Source organism: Diabrotica undecimpunctata, chromosome 3 (genome assembly GCF_040954645.1).
Source record: "Diabrotica undecimpunctata isolate CICGRU chromosome 3, icDiaUnde3, whole genome shotgun sequence".
Classification (NCBI taxonomy): Eukaryota; Metazoa; Arthropoda; class Insecta; order Coleoptera; family Chrysomelidae; genus Diabrotica; species Diabrotica undecimpunctata.
In genome coordinates, this window is record NC_092805.1 from 19,635,163 (window position 1) to 19,662,970 (window position 27,808).

A 27,808-nucleotide genomic window follows, 5' to 3' on the forward strand; every position below is an offset into this window, starting at 1 on the left:
CAACACATAGATGGAGTGGGATTTATAGTAAACCAAAGAACAAAAGGCCTAGTTATTGATTTTAAAGCCTACAGTCAAAGAATGTGCTATTTACGCTTAAAAGGTAAATTCTTTAATTACAGTTTAATTAATGCACATGCCCCGACCGACGACAAACTAGAAGACATTAAAGAACAGTTTTTCGAAGACCTAGAACAAGCCTACAGAAGATGCCCCAAAAATGACATTAAAATAGTGCTAGGTGACATAAATGCAAGAATAGGACGAGAGCATGTTTTTATGCCGACTATAGGAAGGCATAGCCTACACAACATCAGTAGCGATAATGGATTACGACTGATAAACTTAGCAGCAGCACTGAACATGACCGTCGCTAGCACCTATTTTGAACACAAGAATATACACAAGGTAACCTGGACCTCCCCTGATTTAAGAACAACTAGTCAGATTGATCACATCTTAATAGATTCAAGACACGGAACGGACATAATAAACTGCAGAAGTTATAGAGGCGCAAACATAGACTCAGACCATTGTTTAGTGATCTCAACACTAAGGGCTAGAATTTCAAACTCCAACAAAGAAAAAGAAATAAATAGAAAGAAATGGAATGTACAGAAGCTGAGAGATGCAACTGTTGCAAAACAGTACTGGGAAAATGTTACCAATAGGTTAAGGAATCAAAGTCTAGGCGAAGAAGACCAGAGAGATATAGACTCATTCTGGAACAGGATAAGGGAAGATATTGAGTCAGCAGCACAAGATGAAATAGGAACAAAAACTTGTACCCGAAAAAATCACTGGTTTGACGATGAATGCAAAGACGCAACACAGAAAAAAAATGAAGCCTATGCAAAAATGCTTACCCGCCGAACTAGAACAAGTATAGAGAATTACCAGACAAAGAGAAGAGAAGAAAAGAAAATACACAGAATGAAGAAACGAAACCACTTAAAAAAGGAACCTCAATATATAGAAAACCTCAACAGAGAGAAAGAATTCAGAACATTCTATAAGAAAGTTAACATCAACAGAAAAGAATTTAAGGCAAACACAAATCAATGTAGAAGTTTAAATGGCGATCTCTTAACAACAAGAACAGACGTACTAAACCGATGGACGGAATATTTTAACCAGATACTTAATATAGAGGAAGAAGAAAACCCGGAAGACGAAAGCTGCGAGGTAAGCGGAGCAGACGAGAGGGAGGAGGATCCACCAACGATCCTGGAAGTTAAAGACGCTGTAAACAAACTAGCCAGAAACAAATCACCCGGAATAGATAATCTCCCAGCGGAATTATATAAAGAAGGTGGCCACGATATCATAATAGCCCTACAGCAGCTTATAAAAGAAATATGGATACAGAAGTCCCTTCCCAATGATTGGAATATTGGAATACTTTGCACCATACACAAAAAGGGTGATATCTTTGAATGCTCTAACTATCGAGGAATTACGCTCCTAAATGCAGCGTATAAAATATTCTCCAATATACTATGCCATCGTATGGCACCATATGCAGAGCGAATAATAGGACAATACCAGGCTGGTTTCAGAGGTGGTAAATCAACAATTCATCAGATTTCAACCCTAAGACAAATTCTAGAGAAAACACTGGAATACGGTGTAGACACGCACCACATATTTATAGACTACAAGGCAGCCTACGACTCTGTAAATAGAAGAGAATTGTTTAGAGCAATGATAGACCTAGGAGTACCAAATCAGTTGGTAAGTTTAACCAAACTAACCCTTGAAAAAGTTGAATGCAAAGTACGAATCCAGGGGGAACTCTCTGAACCTTTTAAAACAAATAACGGGCTACGTCAGGGAGACCCACTCTCCTGTATACTATTCAATCTAGCTTTGGAAAAAGTAATACGTACGTCACAAATCACAACTACCGGTTCAATATATAACAAATCTGTGCAAATCTTAGCATATGCTGATGATATCAATATTGTTGGGAGAACGGAAAACGCAGCACGAGAGGCGTACGTAGCATTAAAGGAAGCGGCTACAAAAATGGGTTTAATAATAAACACCAACAAAACAAAATACATGAAAATAGGTACGCAACCACAAACACTACGGCCACTTGTTATAGAAAATGACGTCATCGAAGCAGTTAACGAATTTGTATACCTGGGAACGCTCGTCAATACTGAAAATGACACTACCGCAGAGATAAACCGCAGAATTTGCACGGCTAATAGATGCTATTTTGGGCTTAATCTCCTTTTTAAATCTACAGTTATATCAAGAAATACAAAAGTAAAACTCTACAAAACAATAATACGCCCAGTCCTAACATATGGTTCAGAAACCTGGACTTTAACAAAAAGTAATGAAAACATGTTAGGATGTTTCGAAAGAAAAATACTAAGGCGCATCTATGGAGCGGTAAATGAAAATGGTGTCTGGAGAAGACGATACAACTTCGAACTCTATAGGATATACCAGGAACCAGATATCGTAAAACACATAAAGATAGGACGTCTAAGGTGGGTAGGCCATGTTATGCGGATGGAGCAAACCGACCCAGCTAGAAAAACGCTCCTTGATAGACCTATTGGTCAAAGAAGAAGAGGAAGACCCAGAACAAGATTCCTAGATAACATCGATGAAGACATGAGAAATATGGAAATACGTGCTTGGCGGAGGAAGGCGATGGATAGGGACGACTGGAGAAAAATTCTTGGGGAGGCTAGGACCCACACAGGGTTGTAAAGCCAAAATGATGATATTTTACGTCAAAAATATTGATTGATGCATTACATTCACGGAAGCTTTATGTAACAGGAACACTAATGAAAAATAGAATACCAAAAACTGATGTGACATTTAAGACAGATAAAGATCTAAGACAATCAGGAGGCTCCCACGATATGCTCGTTAATAAAGACAACAAAATAGCTGTTACAAAATAGTTTGATTCGAAACCAATCTATTTGGCTTCATCAGCATTTGGAGCTGAACCCTTGGGATTGTGTAGGCACTGGTCAGTAAAAGATAAAAAATACATAGAAATAAATCGTCCATCAGTGATTAAGCACTACAATGAAAGCATGGGTGGAGTAGATTTGCGGATAGGATTATGTCAAAGTACCCTCTGAGCAGTAGAACAAATAAATGGACAATACGATGTATTTTTGTGCTTCAGCTAGTTGGCTATAATACAAGAAAGATTGTTTAGCTGCAGAAACTCCCAGAAAACATATTCAAGATTACCTGTCATTTAAGTTTTCGCTTGCTAGGTCGCTCTTGTACTCCAACAATAGAAGTGAACCCACATCCGACGAAAGTGACGAGGAAAATAAAAAAAGAAGAAAGGCTGCACCAATCGCTGATAAACGCTTACGGTCAAAGGAATCTAAACACCTCCCAGAAGTCGTTAATGAAAGTCAAAAATCAAGATCAAAATACAGGTATCCTGGATGTCACAACCTGACGTTTGTCAAATATGCCCGGTGCAAGGTTTTTTTATGTTGTAGTGTTAATAGAAATTGTTTTACTAAATTTCATCAATAAAAATGATAAGTGAATATTAATTTTTTTATTGTCAGTCCAAACCCAAAACCAAAAGGTTTTTTTTTATTTTTTGTTTTTTTATGATTAGTAATCTAAAATTGTAACATTCTTTTGATTGGCAACAAAAAATCACTGCAATTCATATTTGGGCACGGGGAGAATAAAAGTATGTTGTATTATAATACTTACTCTATTTTTGATATAACTTACATTTTATCATTTGGGGCAGAAAGGTAAGAAGCGTATAAAAGCCCCATCCTTCGCAAGTCAAGCAAAGAGTATTTGCCATGACTGCCGTTGAAGTCAGCAGTCTTCTCCAAGGAACTTTAATAGATTCATCACTTTTAACAGTACTTATTGCATCTACTATATATTTGCGTTCTTCTGGATTAATTCTTTTATCCTTAGAAGGAGTTTCTGCTACTATTATTATCCAAATTATAAACCATAAGAGTCCAATGGCACCTGAAAGCTACATTAATTTAAATGGGGAATGTATAGGGAAAGGTAAAAAAAATTCATCACAATTAAATATAACAAAATTTTATGCTTTGAGAGAGCTATTTAAGAAAAGAGATCGCAAGTAATCGAATAACTATCGGAAAATACATTTACCAAACACTACTCCAAAACTAACAACAATATTATCAAAAAAGAAATAGTGAAACAATATTACAAGAAAAGCAGGAAGGATGCAAAACGTGCCGATCTTACACAGTTGCAGTATTCATTGTCCCTTCATTCTTCTCTGATGGTCGATTAAGTTCCGAATTTTGAAAGAATGTTTATTACAATTTGTCAAACATAAGAAGAAGTTTGAAAATCTTACAATCGCCACGCCCACCTGATGCGCACTAAATTTATCGGAAATATAGCAGTCGAAGTCAACAATTCGACGTGTAAAGTTCGGTCGGTACAGTCTGCGGCAGAGAACAGTGAGTCCCAGTGACGTAAAATGGAATTTAAATCGAAAAGTTTTGTCCGGTCAAAGCCGAGAAATTATAGCAAATGTTATGCATTTTATGCAACAAGAAGCAAGGGACAACGTACCTCTAGTAGATTTGAAACAAGTGCAAAAATGTGTTGTAAGAGCAACAGGTGTAAGTTTATCCGCCATTCAAGCCATTTCGAAGGAAATGAAGCAGAATGTTGAAAGAATGTTTATTGGTTTATTAGCAGCGCGAAAAAGTAATCGATAGTGTTTGTCTGGAATCTGCTGGCTAAATAACCGCAGGCCATTTAGCCAGCAGATTCTTTTTCTTCTTCAAAAACTCTTTTAAAAAAAAATGTGAACTTGCCGTGTAATTTGTATAATCCTAAAAAAGAAAGTTTTCCTCTTTATATACAGTGCTAGTTAAAAGTCCCCCCTCGTATTTTTTGAACGCTAATACTTATAATAGTGAAATTTGGAGGGAGGTAATAAACAGACGTAGGCTTCTTAACTACTCATAACAAGTGACGTAATAGTGACAGATGACGTTAAGGCGCCACTGTGACCGATAATTTTAAATAAAACCTTATGGAAAGTGAAACCTCGTTTGAAAGGTATTGAAAATACCTATCCAACCATACTAATTTTTTACATTCAATTTTCAATTATATACCGATATCCCGATTACATAAAAACAATTTGTTTTAGTGACGAAAGTACTTGTTCTCTCAATGGAAATGTTAACACACACAATGTGAGAGATGGAGGGACACAAATCCTCACGTCTTTCGTGAAACACTTTCAAACACTACTCAATTTAAAAAAAAAATAAATGTTTGGGCAGGTATTTTGGGAAACCACATAATTGGACCTGTTTTTCTTAATACTAACTTAATCAGTGAAGTGTATCTGGAGATGTTACAAAATTAAATTGAACCTTTAACACTTGAAATTATGGAGGATAATCCAGATAAATTCGGCAACTTGGAAATAACGTTTCAATAAGATGGTGCTCCTGCACACCACTATGGTGCAGTAAGACGAAACCTAGATGAGGAGTATCGTGGTAGATGGATTGGAGGACGAGGTACGATAGAATGGCCAGCTCGGTCACCGGACCTCACACCATTAGATTTTTTGCTGTGGGATACTTGAAATCTAAACTTTACACTACAGCACCCGACAATATTGACATTTTGAAACAACGAATTGTTCAAGAATGTAAGGCAATTTCCGCCAACACATTTATTAAGCACATTTTGAACACATGAAAACTGGTTGTTAAATATTTATATAATAAATGAGAAACTACAATTTTACAAACTGAAACAAAATTATTATGACTGAATCTTCTTCTTAAAGTGCCTATCCGTTCCGGATGTTGGCGATCATCACGGCTATCTTTACTTTATTTATTGCAGCGCGGAACAGTTCAGTGGTAGTCGTGTTATACCACTTTCGTAAATTTTGAAGCCAGGAAATGCGTCTTCTTCCCGGTCCTCTCTTACCATTTACTTTCCCTTGGAGAATCAGCTGGAGAAGGCCGTAACGTTCTTGATTTCTCATTACATGTCCTAGATATTCCAACTTTTTAGTTTTGACGGTCATGATAATTTCACATTCTTTCCCCATTCTACGCAGGACCTCCACATTAGTAACTCTGTCAACCCAGGATATACGTAAGATGCGCCTATAACACCACATTTCGAAAGCTTCGAGCCGATTCATAGATGCAACAGTCAGTGTCCATGCTTCCATTCCGTAGAGCAGAACTGTGAATATGTAGCAGTTCAATAGACGGCTGAATGACTGAATAGGTACTTTCAATACCTTTAAAACGAGGTATCACTTGCCATAAGGTCCTATTTTAAATTATCTGTCACAGTGGCGCTGTAACGTCATCTGTCACTATTACGTCACCTGTTATGACTAGTTAAGAAACCTATGTCTGTTTATTACCTCCCTCTAAATTTCACCATTATAATAATAAACGTTCACAAGATAGGAGGGGGAGAACGAACTTTTGACTAGCACTGTATAAAGTCTATAAAACTTAAATTGTAGGCAGTCTATTCTTTTTAATCACTTTATCATCCTTTTACGCTTCTCATACATATGCCGTAAACTTAAGTCTAAAGCATAAAGATCTCTTACCAAATATATAGAATATATACTCCCATCCAAGGCTGGAAGCAATAATAGAACAAAGAGGCATTGCCACTACAGCACCAAAGTAGCCACCAGATACAGCTATACTAACTAGACGGCTTTTTTCGGCAGGGGGTGCCCAATGGGACCAAACTTCCTGCATTGCAGGAAAAGTAACTCCCTTAAAAATAATTTGACAGTTAATGCGCTACAGAATTTTACAAAAGTAAATATTGTTTAATAACAAAACATACATAAGTCGACAAATAAAACTATTCTAAATAATTCAAGGATACAACTCTCTTAATTCGTTTTCTTGTTTTAATTTAAAAAGTTAGCATTTAACTTTCCTACAATTCGGATGTAAAAGAACTCTTTCGAGTAGGGACTGTTCCCTGTAAGCAATCCAAGTCCATCGGCATACAGCCAAACAATTTAACAATTTTAAGTATGGTTTAATCCATTGAAACCCAGCAACTGTTTGGTTTTGGGGTTATTTTGCAAGTGCTACAAAGTTCACTGAAGATGTACCGATTAGTCCGAAAACGTTCTAAACTCGACCTTTTTGGATTTTAAATTTAATTTTTAATTAAATATACTAATTGCAACAAAAGTGTTTAACTTATATATTCAAGGTTTTTTAAATTAACGTGTCTTCTTCTGCGATGACAGTTTTAATTCAGTGCGGAAATATAATTTTGTTTTCAAATTACCGTTCATCTATAAAAAGACATGTTCCAGTCCGAAATTGATTTATATATTTAAATATTTTCTTGAATTCTTCTGGAAACCAGCATCTGGAACCAGTAACTGTACTAGTTGCATTCTGTAGAAGTCCCCAACAACTACATTCAATATCCTGAAGCTTACTATCCAGTCATCTGAATGAAGCCAATAGTGCCATAAGTAACAATTTAAAATTATTGTATACAGCTATAGGCAGGATTTGTTTTTATTTAATATTAAAACTTTAATTATTTTTTATGTAATAAATATGATTAGTTAATATACATTATTTAAAATAAGACGTTTTCACACCTGAGAGACTGAGTTAGACGAAGCCTAACAATTGGCTCCCAAAGAAAGTTGTGAGATTTATTGTTATACATTGACTCCCAACTTTCAGAGGTAGTTCAATGGCTACACATTGCCTCAAGCTCTCGTATGCTCCCAGTTGGGCACCAAAAAGAAATATAAAATATTAAGGCATCGAGAGGCCATGGGAGATAAGTGACATTTTTGAAGTTTTTGAGTTAAGTGTAGAGTCGTGTAGTTTAAATATAAGATAATTTTGTGGCCAAGGGATTTAACGAATCTCTAACGGTTGTCGCATTCTAGCAGTGAAAAGTTTAACTACTCCTAAATTTTGTGTTTTCTTTGGAAGCCAATAGAAGTAGACACATTTTTAGAAGCCAAGGAAGATATGTGTAGTACTTATCTCCGTTGGCATCCAACTTAACAGCACTATTATTGATTAGCGCCACATTTTTGTGTTTGTATGGTCTGGTTAGTTTGATTACAGTTTTCAGAGCAAAACAGTGTTTTTTAGTATTTTCAGTGTACTACATAGCATAATCGAAAATACCATGTCATTATTTTAAATAGTAACAGGTAGTTAATACGGATGATGATATTGCCGAACATAACCTCTACTCTGATGGTAAGTACTGAAAAAGTATTTTTTTGATAGTTAAAAAGTATTTTGTGTTAAACATATTTATCAAAGTATAGTTTATAGAGTTAAATAGAGTTAAATGTTAAGTTTTTTTGTGTTACATGGTTTTTTGTCTACTAAGTATATACATAATGTAAATAATAGTTGAAGGAGTTGTTTTTAGTTCTTGTCGGCAGCGGCAATTTAAATGAAGTGAATTTTTATACTTACTCGCTAATGTTTTATCCGTAAAAGGTTTTTACGGATACTGAGTTTTTGTTATTTAGACGAGAGGCCTATAATCTTTAGAATAACTAAACTTTTTGTTTATTTTCAGATAGCGAAAAAGGTAACACTTATAAACCTGGTGATGATGTGGACGGAAATGGAAGAAAAAGAAGATGGAATTTTGGCCCATCTACTTCAGCTGCTTTGGATGATGGTAAGAATACACAATTTTTATAAAATACTGCTCGAGACATCTCCACAACACATTAACTTACTAAGTTATATGGGTCCTATGAAATAATTTTTAAAAAGATGCCCAGCTGACATCAATAATTTATAAAAATAATAAAAGCATATACAGTTTAACTTAAAAGTGTATTTCTATTTATTATCAAGTTTATTTAGGATCATCTTTTTGTTACAGATTCTTCAAGTGACAGCGAAGGGGTTATCAATAAAACTGCAACTCTGTGGCTAGAAGGCAAAAGGGGATAACTCTAATTTGGAAGTTTTTCAGTAAAGACATTTTTAATTCATATGGTCTTTTTGTTACCTTATAGAATTAATATTAGTAACGTTTGTATATTTCTAGATCCGACTTACATTCTGTTAGATATATTTAAGTGTTTTTTCTTAAATTAATATCTATGTGTCCAATATTTTGATAAATTAAAAAAAATATTTTAGGATATTTATTATTTTTAACTATTTCAAGAAAGCATAAGGAGATAAGTCAAGTTATAGTTGAAATGCACATAAAATCATCTTGGTAAAGGGGGTTATGTAGATTTATACCCTTATACTCGGTAGTAACTTGGCTAACATTATATGTGCACTGTAGTGTTAACTGCAGTTATTTCTACTTACAACGGGCAACCACAATAAAGCAAGAGAAAATATTTTGTTCTGGATATAGCATTGACAGAACAAGAAATAAAACGTAAATTTTTTCAAAAAGTTTATTAAACATGGAGGTTTCTACAGCAATCTGATGATACGTTTACAAATTAACAATTGATTAAGATGTTACTTAGAAAGAGATTAAAGGCGCATTCTAAACATAAAATAAAAACATATATTCTATATAATACGAACAAAATAGCTTTAGCAGGAAGAAAAAAAATTTTGATGAACACAAATATTTTTCGGAAGCTGTTTCTTTAAAATAATAAATTACACAAATATTTGTTTTAGAATATTTTATTAAAAATCGTCATCACTAAAATAATTATCTATGTCTGGATCTGTGTCAGCAGTATTATCCAGATCTTGTGAATTTCGTGGGATTTGGGCAAGTCCACGATAACATTCTTTTGCACTCTCATCAACTAACTCAATATCGTCTGAAAGATAGCTTACTTTTTTTTCACTTATTTGTCTTGGCTTAAATACAAATTATCTAAAGTAATGTTCTTGATATCGATGGGTGTATCTTCTTTTTTGTCTTCTAAAATTTATTTCTTGTAATGGCTGATATTCCTGAAGCGATGTTTTAAAATTAATATTGCCAAATTCCTTGGTGTATCTTAGCCATTTGATATTTCTCCAGCAAATTTCAGTCTTATTGTCTCTCTTCTTTCTCTTTATTAACATTCCTTTTAGCAGAAAGCATTTCAGAAGATAAATTAGCAAAACTCTCAAATAAACAAGAAGCAATTTCGTTTGCAAGTAAAACACGGTATTAGTTTGTAAGTAAGGAGTAGGAAAAACCTGTTGTAAGTCAAATACAAATATTTTTTGACTTTTGCTGTTTATACATTTTAATTTGTCTAATCTCTGACTCGTAAGCAGTTTCAGCTTCTATATGATGATCTGCTAATAAATTCTCATGCTTTTTCCTTGCATCAGCTGTCTTACTGATATTAATATGATTGTGAAAAATATCACAATTGTTACAGGTATCGTTGCTTGGTTTTTTAAACTTTAAGCCTAATTTATCGATTGTTTGAGACTAAACTTTATAAGAAACCGGTTCAGATGTTAGGTCCTGGGTAAACATTTGATACATCTTACCTTTTGTTAATTCTGCTACTGGATACTTTTTACTAGTATGTTTTCGTGAGTAGTGAGACTCATAGGTAGGAAATTTTGATATGTGGCTATAGACGAGTTCCATTTTAGATTCGGAAATTTTGTTTTTTGGTTCATGCCTGCCTCTGCCATCAGCCATAGAAATACCACAGTTGGATGACATTTTTTTTTTTGTAACAGTTTCTATAAATTTATTACTTTCGTCAAAAGTAGCACAAAAACATACCTTGCAGCATTGGATTCTTCCTCCTTGGATTTCTATAAAATATGTAAAACACTTTTCCCTATTTTTTAAAGGTTTATCAGTATCACTTCTGTTAGTAGTAATCTTCTTGTCAGAAATTTGAATTAATGAGGCAATACAACTTACCCTTCTATAGTAGTTGCCCATTCCCCAGTAATTTTAAAACAGAGATAATCTATGTTCATCAAATATTTTTTCTTTACACTTTCTTCTACAATCTCGCAGTGACTGTGACTGCCTAGCTTTACTGTATTTCCTTTGTTTGTTTTATTTCATATCCTTTACCCGTATTTCGTAAAACCTGTCTATTTTTTCTTTTTCCTACTTTTCGTTTCAATATTTTGTGCATTGGTTGGCCATGTTCTTCATTATTTTTAAAATTTGGTTTATCTGAGCCCTTTTTCTCCTGTTGTTCTCCTCTCATTGTTCGGTGTCAGAATCACTATGGTGGTCTTCTTGAATGTGATCATAGGCCGGGTCTTTTACGCTCTCGTCTTGTCAAAGACGAGAGCGTAAAAGAGTCAAAATCTTGCTGTACATTTTCTTTTACTAAAAAAGAATATGGAATGTAGTGATCAATAATCAACAATTATACCACACGTGGAGGAATAATAATTGTTATTTCGAGTTGCCATCGTAGTGAACGTTCCTTGATAAAATTTGCGTGTGTCTCTTCACAATCTAGACAAGTACTGACAAGAAACTGATACGAATATGATTTGCGTGGACACCGCATTCTTGCAAAAAGGGATAACTTTGTATATCCTAGCAATACTTTCATATATATTTCTTCTATCACATTCCGGCAAAAGGGGATATCTTGATTTAATGCCTTTTACTAGCACACGTTTCGAATAATTCTCAAGTTAACATGACTTAAATCGTTTTGCTTCTCAGTTAATTTCATAATGTTAGAAAATATGTGCACATATACCATTTTACTAGTAATTACTATTTTGCTCTCCAGAAGATATCTTGAGTTATATCTTTAAAACAGTCGAAACGAATAAATTGTAGCCCAGTTACCCCTTTTTGATCAATAATAATATTTTAATTAGTAAACTTTCACTTAACTCTCTTTACCAAGATTGTGCAGAATCAAAAATGCTGTCGAATGGTATACATAACACTATTTTGCAAAAAATCGACTTATCCCCTTTTGCCTTCCAGCCACAGAACTGACGATGCTTATCCCATCATATTAGCGGAAGATTGTTAGAGATCACGATAATCTAGGAAAAAGATTCGAAAGGGGGCATTGTGGAAGAGATCTAAGGACGCACAGAGAGAGAAATTTTGGAAAAGAATATACTGATAGTAAAGGAAAACTTCACGCAGTTAGGACATTAAAGAAGTATGATCACAAGTGCAGATTTCAGTGCTGTGCAAAAATTTCAGAAACAAAGTGCCAGGAGATATTTGATGAGTACTGGAAACTGAGAAACTATAACTTACAAACATCTTTTTTGTTTTCTGCAATTTGTTTGAAAGATCTTGTAAGAAAAAGTAAAGTAGATACAGTGAAAAGGAGAAAGGTAACTGCAGAGTATATTCTATCTGCTGAGAGGGTGTGCAAAGCGTTTTTTCGCTACACTCTGGGTGAATCAAACAAAAGAATTGATAATGTGGTAGCAAAGAAAAAAAAACTTCTTGTATGGCACCAAAAGATCAACGAGGACAGAAGCAGCCTGGAAACAACATTAGGAGGCTTATACAAAGAAACACTGAACCAGTGAAAGATTCATTTTACAGATATATATAATCACCATTTCAATATTAAATTTAAATAACCCCACACTGATACTTGCACAACATGTGATCGACTGGAGAATCTGATTAATATTGCAACAGATGGTGTTAATACATATAAAGTTGAAAAGGAGCTGCATCTAAGGAAAGCTGAAGCTGCTAAAACATTAAAAACTAAAGCTATAACTCGTTTTAAGTGACTTTTAAAAGTGGTAAGGCCACAATGTTTATGTGGCATGAGGAGCAGAGTGGTCGAGGTTGCAAGGAAGTGGCACCCTGCTTACTTAAATATATTGAAATGTTACCTTCCGCTGTTAAGAATATTACCACATTTAGCGATAATTGCGGAGGACAGAATAAAAGTGCTCTTATCATACGATTTGGATCTTATGTCGTAGCCAAAATATCTATAGAGTCCATAGATCACCATTTTTTTGTGCCAGGTCATTCTTTTATGGAATGCAACCAGGATTTTGCCGTCATTGAAAATCCCGAAAGAACAAGTGAAACTCAGGTGTTTATTTCAGAGCACTGGCGAAAATTTATGGCAAAAGTCAGTAGGAACTTTCTTGTTATCGATATGGCAGATAATTTTATCTCCTTAGAAGAACCACTTGATAAATTACTTGTTTCAAAAATTAGCGGTACACAGAAGATGGTATGATTCCGCCTTAAAAAAAAGGATCCTTTTACCTTACTGTACAAAATAACGGAAACAAGTAGAAAATATGGACTGGATATAAACACCAGCAAAACCAAACTAATAACCATCAGCAAGGAAAACATAACTGGAGCAAATCTGTATGTGAACCAAATGAGAATTTAACGTGTCTCACAATATAACTACTTGGGAACTATAATCAATGAGTCGTGAGACAATACCCAAGAGATCAAATGTCGCCTCGGAAAGGCAAAAGTGCATTCTTGACTATGTGTTTTGTGTTCAAGAGCCATGACCTCACCCTAGAAACAAAAATAAGGCTCCTTAAATGTTATGTGTACTCAGTGCTTCTGTACGGAGTAAAAACGTGGACATTGAAGGCGGAAACTCTATCAAAACTTCAGGCTTTTGAGCTATGGTTGTATAGAAGGATCCTGAAGATATCATGGACAGACAAAGTCACCAATGAAGAAGTACTGCAAAGGATGAACACAACTGCGGATTTGGTCAATATCGTGAAGAGCAGTAAGCTGCAGTACTTGGGACATATAATGAGAAATCAAAGCAGATACGGGCTACTTCAATGCATTTTGCAAGGTAAAATTGAAGTATAAAGGGCCCCAGGACGAAAAAGAATATCCTGGCTTGCTAACCTGAGAGCATGGTATAGAAAGACCTCAGCACAGCTATTTCGTATAGCAACCAACAAAGTCATCATAGCTAGAATGTTCGCCAACATTCGGAATGGACAGGTACCCTAAGAAGAAAGAACAAAACAGCATTTGGTACCGATGTTCTGTTTGACAAAAGAAGCCTAAGAACGTCAACAAAGGGCAGACCACCAAGTTCTGAAATATTTCCAGATCTTAAAAGAAAAACGAGGCAACAAAATCCATTCAATTGAGCCAAGTACAAAGATCTTTTAAATCTCTTGGATTTTATAACGCCAATTTATCATAACTTCTACAAAGAACTGACAACAACTCAGCCGGAGAACGGGAAGAAAAGAAAAAGGAAGTTGTCGACAACAATGATATTGAACAGCAAGACAACATATTTTTCACAGACAATGAATCTTAAACCATCTGTTTTTTTGTAAAATATATTGTTATCTGAACTAACTGGTTTTTATTACCATTAACCTTTTATTCACAGGACAAGGGGGATAAGTACTGTACCTTATCAAAGATTCAATTTGTAGCGAACCTACTATTGTTGATATTTTTTTCAAATTTGGTAAATAAATAAACAAAATCTTATATAGCTTGAAAATGTAAAAATTAATAGAGAAACCTATCTAGGATTTATTATAGCACTTAAACTTCAACCTTCATTTTCTCAAAATGCGATAAACCTCACTTACCCCCCTTGGCTTCTCGATGCCTCATATACTAAAATATAATTTTTTTATTTAAATGGAAAATTTGCTATATTTCCATAGGTTTGCTATATTTCCATAGGTAAAAAAACTTACAATGAAGTAAAAACTTCTTTTTGTTAAGTGGTATAAAGTTTTTACTTCACTGTAAGTTTGTTTTTTAATTATAAAAATAATACAAACACAAAGTTTTTACCTCACATAATCCCTCTATCGTTCGTATAACTATAAAGAAATATACATTTGTTTTAGCTACCCATGGCGTAATGAGGGTAAAAAAGGAAGTGGATGCTATACCAAAGCTAAAGACCCAGGTACCTCCCAGTTTAGCTGCTAAAAATCCTCCAACAATTTGCGTGAATATATAACCATAAAAGAATGAACTTAAAACAAAGCCTTGGAGCTGTGAATCCCAATCGAATTCTTTTTTCTGAAAAAAAAAATAACAAATAATTATAATTATTCAAAAAGGGAATGAATGTTGATGGTAAATTATAAGCTTTTTTAAGAGAATCACTACTGCGAAAGAAGTTTTTTTCTTCTTTTTCTTCTTTTTCTAATGTCGTCCCAAATGGAGGTTGGCTATCACCACTTCAAATTCGTCTGTTTCTTCTGCTTTTCTTAAAAAGTCTATGTGTTTAACCCAGTCCAGTGGCGAATGTTTTTCAGCTAGGATATTTGTCTTTTACCAGGACTTTCTTTTTTCTTCTATTTTACTCTTTATAAACTGCAAAAACTTGTGCTTATCTCTAATTATTTTATATATTATAGTATATTCTAAGTATATGCCCCAAATATGCTGTCTTTCTCTTTTTAATGGTGCTCAAAAGTTCTGAATCTCTTCCCATTCTGTGCCAAATCATTTCGTAATATGATGGGTTCATGGTATCTTCAAAATTCTCCTAAAAAGCCACATCTCAAAAGCTTCCTGCTTTCTCATTAAGTCAACATTAATAGTCCAAGGCGAAATGCATATTTCTGCTACGGGTAAACATACCAGGAGTTGCAATGAAAGATACGTGTCCAATTAGCTGTAGACGAAAATGTAGTGAAAAGAGCTCGCACGAGGGGAGGCTGATGGTTTTTAGGAGATACTATGGACTCGAATCGTACATATCTAATTAGCCTTCTTCGGTCCATCTTTGGACATAGGCCTCCCCAATCCTTTTCCATTCATCTATGTCTGTCGCTATAGTCATCCACCTAGAGCCCACGTGCTTCTTGATATCATCTGTTCATCTCATTTGGGGCCTTCCTCGTATCGTATGTAAGAAAAAGGAATTTGATCCACGGCCATACCGAGCAGACAACAAAAAATGGCACAATAAGGAAAACTCAAGACGTAACAATACGGTAACGTTTTTCTTACCACAAAATACTACAAGAATTAGTTAAAACAATGTTTGTTAACACACTTGGAATTAAAAAAGAGGTCATAGATATTGCCATGCAGCATACAACGAAAGAAAATACAAGTTTAGAGGACAAAAGGGGTAAGCATATAACGAAAGTCACACGACCCGAAACATTAGAAACTGTAAGATGTCACATTGAGAAGTTCCCAGTAATGTCTTCGCATTACTGCTGTGCGAAAACCCAGCGAAAATATTTATCTTCTGATTTAAATATAACTCTAATGTACTCGATGTATAAAAAAAATGCGCTGAGAAAAATCAAGAAGTTGCTAGTGTTTCTATTTATATGAAAGTCTTCACTGAAGAATACAACATTGGGTTTTACCGTTCAAGAAAAGATCAGTGCCGCATTTGTATGGCTTATAATACCCCTAAAAATGACAAGACCGCCCAATATCAAGCACATTTAGTAGCAAAAGATAGAGATCGAGATAAAAAAATCACGAAAACTCTAATGGAAAAATTGTGAGTTGTAATTTCGACCTTCAGCAAGTTCTTCTTGTACCAGTGATTCTACCAATAACGCATTATTTTATAAACAATGTCTGAAGACATTCAATTTTACTATTTATGATGTTATTTCGAAACAGGAAGATTGCTTTATGTGGACAGAAGTTGAAGGTAAACGTGGCAGCTGTGAGATTGCTAGTTGTCTTTACAGCTTCTTCAAATCTTTACCTAATTTTGTTTAACAAATTTCGTGTTTTAGTGACAGATGTGGAGGACAAAACCTTAATAAGTTTGTGGCTGGCATGTGTTTAACGGCTGTACAAGAGATTTCACACGTGAATAATATAGATCTCATGTTCTTAACGGTGGAACATAGCGAAATGGCTCTAATAGCGATTATATGCACTCAGCAATTTCTACGGAACTAAAAAGGGTTGGTAAAGCAAACTGGCCTCAAGACTGGAAAACTATTGCTAGGTGCGCTAGACGAAAGGGTGATAAACCGTACCGATACAGGAGCAAATACTTGACTGGAAAACTTATGCAGAAAGGAATATGATTTTTAGAAAGGAAGATGAGAACGGCTAACCAGTGCGTTGGCAGAAAATGTGTTGGTTGCATGTTTCTAAATCAATTTTTCGATTTCAGAGTTCTAAACTGCATAAGGAAAACTAGAGCTACTTCACTAAATTCTTTGAGACCCTTGTATCAATCTAAAATACTGATTCAGTTAGCAAAGTATAATGATCTCACATCACTCTTTCACATGAATCCTCCGGCACTTTCAAACGAATATAGACATCTACGAAAACCTCTCTTTTGTGGGGGATACACGCGGAAAATCTAACGCAGATTCTGAAAGTGAAATAAGCAAGAGTTAGTAACTTGCGTTTTATATAATTATTATATTAATATGTTTATAAATGTGTCTTGTACTACTTTGAACTAAAAAAAATTATTTGTATTTTTATACAATAATATTTATTAACGTATTAGAACCATATATGTCGATTTTTGTCTATTTGTCTTAGAGCTACAAGTGGATATCTAGCATTTTATCAAATTTGTTTCAAAAAATTATACTATTTTGGTTGTTACCAATAAAAAGATTTTAGCTCATTTAATATAATACCATTTTTTAACCAAAAGTAAGTACAAGTTCTGCCATCATTTTGTAATTTTTTTCTGCTCAAAACTTTAAATTGATATCCTGAGAAAAAATTACCTAGTTATAGTATTCAGAGGACGATATGGTCTGCAACAGCAGGGATATTAGTTACCAAGTAGTCCAGTTTGGTTAAAAAAATAGGTGGAAAAATGTTTCGCAGATATCTGAAGCTTTTAAGACCTAGGTGGGGGATACTAGATGATGAATAGATGAAAAGATACTCCTAATTTTACCTTGCGTTTTTTTAAGCAATAATTTCTGGTCACAATTTGATTTTTTGTCTATAAATTTTTTCCCTTATATTTTAAATAAACAATATTTATGCCATTTTTTTATGTCAAGAATATCTTTATTTTCCCGTTTTTTTAATTAAAATTGATAAATAATTTACAGAGATATTTGCAAGAAAGCAGTTTTTTTGCACTAATTTATAAATTTTATTAATTTTTTTATTAACAAAATAAAATGGTATTAATACATTTAAACATCAAGGAATTACCATCTTTTAGATTTGTGCAAAATTTCCCCCCGATCAGTCAAATATTTTATAAGTTATTTAATTTGTTTATCCCTGAGGCTAATTATTTAAACTATTAAGCTTGCCCTATGCATGATGCTAGACATATTCAACAAATTTCATAGGATTCTTTAAGACTTAGACTATCTCAGAAGTTAAATGAATATTGAGTTTTCATCGAAATTATTTACAAAATAAACGTTTGAAAAAGGGGTATGTTTTTTACTTATAAACAATTGTAATAACTTCTATATTTTTCAAGCTACAGACTTGTACGTACAACCATTGAATAGCTGGTTAAAAAGCTCACATTAAAAAATAAAAAACCTTCTATGGCCAATAGGAACGAAGTTAGTGACTATTTTTAAAAAAATCATATCTCCATTATTTATAAACATTAAGAAGTAAAATTTGCACAAATTTTGAACGAAAATCTAAACTTTATATTGAAACTTATAGCTATAAAATTTATCTAATTTTTCGAAACGACGGTACTTTCGAAAGATCGACATAGGAAAGTGGAGAGGATATCTGTTTAAGCTTCGTTTTTTTTTCGGCATCGGAACTTCAAATTGCAACACGTAGGAAAAATTTACATTAACTCGGCTTCCTTTGCAGCTGCAAGCCTCTTTTTTTTATTCTGGGGTAGCTCGTCGAAACATGAATAGCTAAATAGTTTTCACTGGCCGGAAAATATGGGAAAACTCGGAAAAATTGAGTCCATTTAAAATTCACCCTAAATACTTACTTTTTTTTAATTTGCTCGAATAGTCTGTCGCAGTATTAATAATGATGACATAATTTTCACCCCCCATAAATTTCAGGTAATTTTTTACACATTATATTATTATATTCCTTATATTAATTATAATTGTTTGTATTTTTATAATTAACAGTATTGATTTTTATTCTATTTTTCTTACACATATGATATACAATATTAATCTAATCTGCCTTATTGCTTTGATAAAATAAGTCGATTTTTTCATCACTTATTTTTATACCTTATTAAATTTTGCAATGTTTATTGAACTTTACTTTTTTTATTTTATTTACATACATTGGTTTCTTCTTCTTCTTCAGTCTTCACTTATTAAGTCAGTCTTTCCATACATTAACATATTAATGGGCGATCTTAATGCCAAGGTGGGTCAAGGTAAAGTAGGAGAACAAGTAGGAAAATATGGGCTTGGAAACAGAAATGACAGAGGAGATCGATTGATTCAATTTTGCCAAAGTGAAGACTTTGTAATAACAAATACCTTTTTCAAATTACCTCCTCGACGGTTATATACATGGACATCTCCACAACATACCAAAGAAAAAATAGTGAGAAATCAAATAGACTACATTATGATAGCAAGGAGGTATCATAATGCTGTTAAATGTACTAAGACGTACCCAGGAGCTGATATAGGCTCAGATCATAACCCGGTAGTTACTGTGATAAAGGCGAGACCAAAAAAGATTAGAAGACCACACAGAAAGGCACTAGATTTAAATAAACTTAGAAACAAAAATATACGACAAGAAACAGGAGAAGAAATAAATGAAAACCTCCGTTCAGTGCAGCAACAAATTAACGATACAAACAACGTTAACCAAAAATTAAAGTACGTAAATACAGCTATACAACAGCAGGAAAGAAATATCTTACAAAAACAAAAACAAAGAATAAGGGGTGGATGACACAAGATATACTAGACTTGATGGAACAAAGAAGAAAGATGAAGAATTACCAGGACAAACACAAAGAAATAAATAAACACATAAAAAAGAGAATAAAAGAAGCCAAAGAGGAGTGGATTAAAGAACAATGTGAAGAAATGGAAACCTATGAGAAAAAGTACGATGCGTTCAATATCCACAAAAAAGTAAAAGAGATAACAGGAAGCATAAAGAAATGCCAAATAGGTAAACTTAAAGACAAAGATGGAAATCTTATTGTAGATCTAGAGAATAAAATAAAAAGATGGACAGAATAGATGAATGAATTATTTGAAGACGATAGAAACAACTTAACTCAGATAATCAATGCAACTGGGCCAGACATATTGAAAGAAGAAGTAGAATACGCAATAAGAAACGCTAAAAATGGAAAAGCAAATGGACCTGATGAAATTCCTACAGAACTGTTTTGAATGATAAATCCGTAACCATAATATTAAATTTTGCAGCGAGGAGCTAAAACAGTTTCTACTCCACTTTCCTATGTCGATCTTTCGAAAGTAACTTCGTTTCGAAAGGTTTTAAGTTTCGAAAAATTGGATGAATTTTATAGCTATAAAATTTTAGATTTTCATTCAAAATTTGTGCAAATTTTACTTCTTAATGTTTATAAACAATGGAGATATAATTAACAAAAAAATTGTCGCTAAATTCGTTCCTATTGTTCATAGAAGGTTTATTTTTTATAGTTAAATGTGAGTTTTTTTACCAGCTATCTAATGGTTGTACGTACAAGTCTGTAGCTTGAAAAATATAGAAGTTATTACAATTGTTTATAAGTAAAAAACATACCCCTTTTTCAAACGTTTATTTTGTAAATAATTTCGATGAAATTATACACATAATTTCATCATGGACACAAGCATACATCACATCCATACATAAGAAAGGAAACAGGAAAAAATGTGAAAACTATAGAGAAATTAGTATAATATCGTCGGTAGGTAGACTTTACGGGAAAATTATTAAAGAAAAACTAGAAACTGAAATAATAGGAAAAATTGGAGAAGACCAAGCAGGGTTCACAGTAGGAAAATCATGCCTAGATCATACGTACACATTAGAACAACTGATAGAGAAGAAAATGGCAAAAGGTAGACCGGTCCATCTGGCCTTTGTTGATCTAAAGAAAGCATATGACTCAATACCTAGAGTCAAATTATGGGAAGCAATGAATGATCTCGAAATCCGACAAACACTAATAAAAGCAGTTAAAGCACTATACAAAGAAAACAAAGTAGCTATTAAATGTGGAAATAAAGCCTACAATCCATTTAAGACGACAAAAGGACTTCTACAAGGCTGTGCTACGTCCCCTACTCTGTTTAAAATATTCTTGGAAAAGACGCTCAAACCATGGAGGAGAAAGTGCGAAGGAATGGGCATACCAGTAAGAGACGAATACCTATACACCTTAAGTTTTGCCGACGATCAAGTAGTCATCGCACAAGATGAAGAAGATCTCAGCTTTATGCTCAGAAAACTAGAAGAAGAATATAAAAACAACGGAATGGAAATAAACTTAGAGAAAACCGAATACCTAACAACAGAAAGCAAGGATATGAGAAACCTAGAGATAGACGAGGGAAGACAAATAAATGGAACAGATAAATTCAAGTATTTAGGAACCATAATATCGAACCAGGGAACAACAGAAGAAGATATAAACAACAGACTGAGACAAACAAGAAACTGTATAAGACAACTAAACTCAGTGTTGTGGGATAAGAACATTACGATAACGACAAAAAAGAGAATATATAACACCCTGACAAGAAGTATCCTGACATATGGGTCCGAAAACTGGACAATAAACAAGAGAAATAGAGGTAGAATAAGAGCAGTAGAAATGGAGTTCCTGAGGAGAAGCTGTAGACTTACAAAAAGAGACAGAATTGAAAACGCAGAGATTAAGCGGAGAATGGGAGTGCAATCAGACATAATCGACTATATAGAGGAGAAGAGACTATCCTGGTACGGCCACGTCAGAAGAGCGGACAGAGGACGCTGGATAAACAAAATCACAGAATGGAGCCCGATTGGAAGAAGAAAGAGAGGAAGACCCCGAAGGTCATTCAGAGATGAAATCGACGAGGCTATGGAGAAAAGAACCCTGCGAGATGGAGACTGGAATGACAGGGAAAATTGGAGAAAACGGTTGAGTGAAGGAAGACAGTGAAAACTGTGGAAATCCTTAGTAGTAGTAGTATTTCGATGAAAACTCAATATTCATTTAACTTCTGAGATAGTATAAGTCTTATAGAATCCTATGAAATTTATTAAATGTGTCTTGCATCATTCATAGGGCAAGTTCAATGGTTTAAATAATTAGTCCCAGGGATAAACAAATTGAATAACTTTTAAACTATTTGACCGATCGGGGGGAAATTTCGCACAAATTTAAAGGACGGTAATTCCTCAATGTTGAAATATATTAAAAACATTTTATTTTGTTAATAAAAAAATTAATTAAATTTATAAATTAGTGCAAAAAACTACTTTTTTGCAAATATCTCCGTAAATTATTTATCAATTTTAATTGAAAAAACGGAAAAATAAAGATATTCTTGATATAAAAAAATGATATAAATATTGTTTTTTTAAATTATAAGGGAAAAAACATAGATAAAAAACCAAATTCTGACCATAAATTATTGTTTAAAAGAAACGCAAGGTAAAAATAGGAGTATCTTTTTATCTATTCGTCATTCGTCATCTAGTAACCCCCACCTATGTCTTAAAAGCTTCAGATATCTGCGAAACATTTTGCCGTGAAATCGATGATTTTGTATAACCAGACTGGGCTAAAGGCTATAAATACCAGAGACAGGTTTGGTTAGAACCGGACTAGGTAAAAATGCCTATTCGAAACCGATAATAGACTTTTTATCTAAATAAATATATATATATATATATTTATATATATATATATATATATATATATATATATATATATATATATATATATATCGATCTTTGTGACTATAATTATAAATAAATACGATTGCATTCTCCCTCAAACTTGTATAGATATATAAATTTAACATTAAGAATTCACCTTAATTCAGATTCAAATTGTTACCAAAAAAGGTGTACTTACCAAAACTGTGGTACCGTTATCTAATGTGATATTTTTTAATTGTGTCATATCCACTATAGCAATACTCAAATTTGATCTTAGGGCATATACATTCATGAAGCCAAAAAATCCAAGAATTGCCAGCACATATCTTTTGTAACGCCATATTTTCCATGAAAGATCCGTGTTTCTGAAAATAACAAATATTATTAGGTGGTAATAAAAATTTCTTAAATATGTATCTTATAGTACATAGTTTGCATTTGTTGTTTTTTCCCCAGCTTTAGCAAATACTAAATAGTCGTAAATAGCTGTTAAATTCTTGTAAAATTGTCGCATAATGAGACCACAAAGTAAGTAATTAAATTCAATAGTTAATGATGTGTATTAGTCTAGTAAATATTGAACAAAATTTAAAATAAATTTGGAATTTTTGTTTTGAATATAATTATCTAGTTACTTAAGGTTTGCAACAAAAAAACGCTACTGCAAAAAGTCATAACACAGTAGCGGATTATGATATTGTCAAAAAAGGTATACAATTGAAATTAAAAAAAGGCACATATACTTTTATCTTATATATTTATGTATTTAATATTTCTGGGGTGCCAAGAAATTGGCCAAAATGTACCAAAACAGTTCCATAAATTAATTAATAATAAAAAAAACTCAACTTACCACCAGTATTTACTGCTGATGTACTTTAAATTTCTTATTACGATTTAGTCTCTAAAATCTATTTATAAAACTATAAAAATAACAATATTCCAGTATTTACACACAGGCACATATCACTTTTAGAGTTTCCGATGTATGAAGTCTATCCTTCTTTCTTTTTTGGTTGAAAACTTTAGCAGTATTTAGTGCTGATGTACTTGAAATTTCTTATTACGATTTAGTCTCTAAAATCTATTTATAAAACTATAAAAATAACAATATTCCAGTATTTACACACAGGCACATATCACTTTTAGAGTTTCCGATGTATGAAGTCTATCCTTCTTTCTTTTTTGGTTGAAAACTTTAGCAGTATTTAGTGCTGATGTACTTGAAATTTCTTATTACGATTTAGTCTCTAAAATCTATTTATAAAACTATAAAAATAACAATATTCCAGTATTTACACACAGGCACATATCACTTTTAGAGTTTCCGATGTATGAAGTCTATCCTTCTTTCTTTTTTGGTTGAAAACTTTAGCAGTATTTAGTGCTGATGTACTTGAAATTTCTTATTACGATTTAGTCTCTAAAATCTATTTATAAAACTATAAAAATAACAATATTCCAGTATTTACACACAGGCACATATCACTTTTAGAGTTTCCGATGTATGAAGTCTATCCTTCTTTTTTTTTGGTTGAAAACTTTAGCAGTATTTAGTGCTGATGTACTTGAAATTTCTTATTACGATTTAGTCTCTAAAATCTATTTATAAAACTATAAAAATAACAATATTCCAGTATTTACACACAGGCACATATCACTTTTAGAGTTTCCGATGTATGAAGTCTATCCTTCTTTCTTTTTTGGTTGAAAACTTTAGCAGTATTTAGTGCTGATGTACTTGAAATTTCTTATTACGATTTAGTCTCTAAAATCTATTTATAAAACTATAAAAATAACAATATTCCAGTATTTACACACAGGCACATATCACTTTTAGAGTTTCCGATGTATGAAGTCTATCCTTCTTTCTTTTTTGGTTGAAAACTTTAGCAGTATTTAGTGCTGATGTACTTGAAATTTTTTATTACGATTTAGTCTCTAAAATCTATTTATAAAACTATAAAAATAACAATATTCCAGTATTTACACACAGGCACATATCACTTTTAGAGTTTCCGATGTATGAAGTCTATCCTTCTTTCTTTTTTGTTGAAAACTTTAGCAGTATTTAGTGCTGATGTACTTGAAATTTCTTATTACGATTTAGTCTCTAAAATCTATTTATAAAACTATAAAAATAACACTATTCCAGTATTTACACACAGGCACATATCACTTTTAGAGTTTCCGATGTATGAAGTCTATCCTTCTTTCTTTTTTGGTTGAAAACTTTAGCAGTATTTAGTGCTGATGTACTTGAAATTTCTTATTACGATTTAGTCTCTAAAATCTATTTATAAAACTATAAAAATAACAATATTCCAGTATTTACACACAGGCACATATCACTTTTAGAGTTTCCGATGTATGAAGTCTATCCTTCTTTCTTTTTTGGTTGAAAACTTTAGCAGTATTTAGTGCTGATGTACTTGAAATTTCTTATTACGATTTAGTCTCTAAAATCTATTTATAAAACTATAAAAATAACACTATTCCAGTATTTACACACAGGCACATATCACTTTTAGAGTTTCCGATGTATGAAGTCTATCCTTCTTTCTTTTTTGGTTGAAAACTTTAGCAGTATTTAGTGCTGATGTACTTGAAATTTCTTATTACGATTTAGTCTCTAAAATCTATTTATAAAACTATAAAAATAACAATATTCCAGTATTTACACACAGGCACATATCACTTTTAGAGTTTCCGATGTATGAAGTCTATCCTTCTTTCTTTTTTGGTTGAAAACTTTAGCAGTATTTAGTGCTGATGTACTTGAAATTTCTTATTACGATTTAGTCTCTAAAATCTATTTATAAAACTATAAAAATAACAATATTCCAGTATTTACACACAGGCACATATCACTTTTAGAGTTTCCGATGTATGAAGTCTATCCTTCTTTCTTTTTTGGTTGAAAACTTTAGCAGTATTTAGTGCTGATGTACTTGAAATTTCTTATTACGATTTAGTCTCTAAAATCTATTTATAAAACTATAAAAATAACAATATTCCAGTATTTACACACAGGCACATATCACTTTTAGAGTTTCCGATGTATGAAGTCTATCCTTCTTTCTTTTTTGGTTGAAAACTTTAGCAGTATTTAGTGCTGATGTACTTGAAATTTCTTATTACGATTTAGTCTCTAAAATCTATTTATAAAACTATAAAAATAACACTATTCCAGTATTTACACACAGGCACATATCACTTTTAGAGTTTCCGATGTATGAAGTCTATCCTTCTTTCTTTTTTGGTTGAAAACTTTAGCAGTATTTAGTGCTGATGTACTTGAAATTTCTTATTACGATTTAGTCTCTAAAATCTATTTATAAAACTATAAAAATAACAATATTCCAGTATTTACACACAGGCACATATCACTTTTAGAGTTTCCGATGTATGAAGTCTATCCTTCTTTCTTTTTTGGTTGAAAACTTTAGCAGTATTTAGTGCTGATGTACTTGAAATTTCTTATTACGATTTAGTCTCTAAAATCTATTTATAAAACTATAAAAATAACAATATTCCAGTATTTACACACAGGCACATATCACTTTTAGAGTTTCCGATGTATGAAGTCTATCCTTCTTTTTTTTTTGGTTGAAAACTTTAGCAGTATTTAGTGCTGATGTACTTGAAATTTCTTATTACGATTTAGTCTCTAAAATCTATTTATAAAACTATAAAAATAACAATATTCCAGTATTTACACACAGGCACATATCACTTTTAGAGTTTCCGATGTATGAAGTCTATCCTTCTTTCTTTTTTGGTTGAAAACTTTAGCAGTATTTAGTGCTGATGTACTTGAAATTTCTTATTACGATTTAGTCTCTAAAATCTATTTATAAAACTATAAAAATAACAATATTCCAGTATTTACACACAGGCACATATCACTTTTAGAGTTTCCGATGTATGAAGTCTATCCTTCTTTCTTTTTTGGTTGAAAACTTTAGCAGTATTTAGTGCTGATGTACTTGAAATTTCTTATTACGATTTAGTCTCTAAAATCTATTTATAAAACTATAAAAATAACAATATTCCAGTATTTACACACAGGCACATATCACTTTTAGAGTTTCCGATGTATGAAGTCTATCCTTCTTTCTTTTTTGGTTGAAAACTTTAGCAGTATTTAGTGCTGATGTACTTGAAATTTCTTATTACGATTTAGTCTCTAAAATCTATTTATAAAACTATAAAAATAACAATATTCCAGTATTTACACACAGGCACATATCACTTTTAGAGTTTCCGATGTATGAAGTCTATCCTTCTTTCTTTTTTGGTTGAAAACTTTAGCAGTATTTAGTGCTGATGTACTTGAAATTTCTTATTACGATTTAGTCTCTAAAATCTATTTATAAAACTATAAAAATAACACTATTCCAGTATTTACACACAGGCACATATCACTTTTAGAGTTTCCGATGTATGAAGTCTATCCTTCTTTCTTTTTTGGTTGAAAACTTTAGCAGTATTTAGTGCTGATGTACTTGAAATTTCTTATTACGATTTAGTCTCTAAAATCTATTTATAAAACTATAAAAATAACACTATTCCAGTATTTACACACAGGCACATATCACTTTTAGAGTTTCCGATGTATGAAGTCTATCCTTCTTTTTTTTTTGGTTGAAAACTTTAGCAGTATTTAGTGCTGATGTACTTGAAATTTCTTATTACGATTTAGTCTCTAAAATCTATTTATAAAACTATAAAAATAACAATATTCCAGTATTTACACACAGGCACATATCACTTTTAGAGTTTCCGATGTATGAAGTCTATCCTTCTTTCTTTTTTGGTTGAAAACTTTAGCAGTATTTAGTGCTGATGTACTTGAAATTTCTTATTACGATTTAGTCTCTAAAATCTATTTATAAAACTATAAAAATAACACTATTCCAGTATTTACACACAGGCACATATCACTTTTAGAGTTTCCGATGTATGAAGTCTATCCTTCTTTCTTTTTTGGTTGAAAACTTTAGCAGTATTTAGTGCTGATGTACTTGAAATTTCTTATTACGATTTAGTCTCTAAAATCTATTTA

General features: G+C 32.6%; 1 protein-coding gene across 2 annotated transcripts in view; it reads right to left on the reverse strand.

Moving 5' to 3' along the window:
• LOC140436521 (sialin-like) overlaps window positions 1–23,304 on the reverse strand; it is a 40,725-nt gene extending 17,421 nt beyond the window's left edge. The window contains exons 1-5 of one of the 2 annotated variants that reach the window (XM_072525406.1): window positions 23,168–23,304; window positions 22,937–23,105; window positions 14,755–14,988; window positions 6,620–6,794; window positions 3,745–3,999 (exon numbers count right to left, since the gene is read on the reverse strand). In XM_072525406.1, the coding sequence (XP_072381507.1) occupies window positions 3,745–3,999; window positions 6,620–6,794; window positions 14,755–14,988; window positions 22,937–23,105; window positions 23,168–23,178 (844 nt within the window). In that variant the 5' untranslated portion in view covers window positions 23,179–23,304. Of the gene's footprint in view, window positions 1–3,744; window positions 4,007–6,619; window positions 6,795–14,754; window positions 14,989–22,936; window positions 23,106–23,167 lie in introns of both variants that reach the window. The other variant, XM_072525407.1, reaches the window with a different exon arrangement.
• Window positions 23,305–27,808: the final 4,504 nt, after the last annotated feature.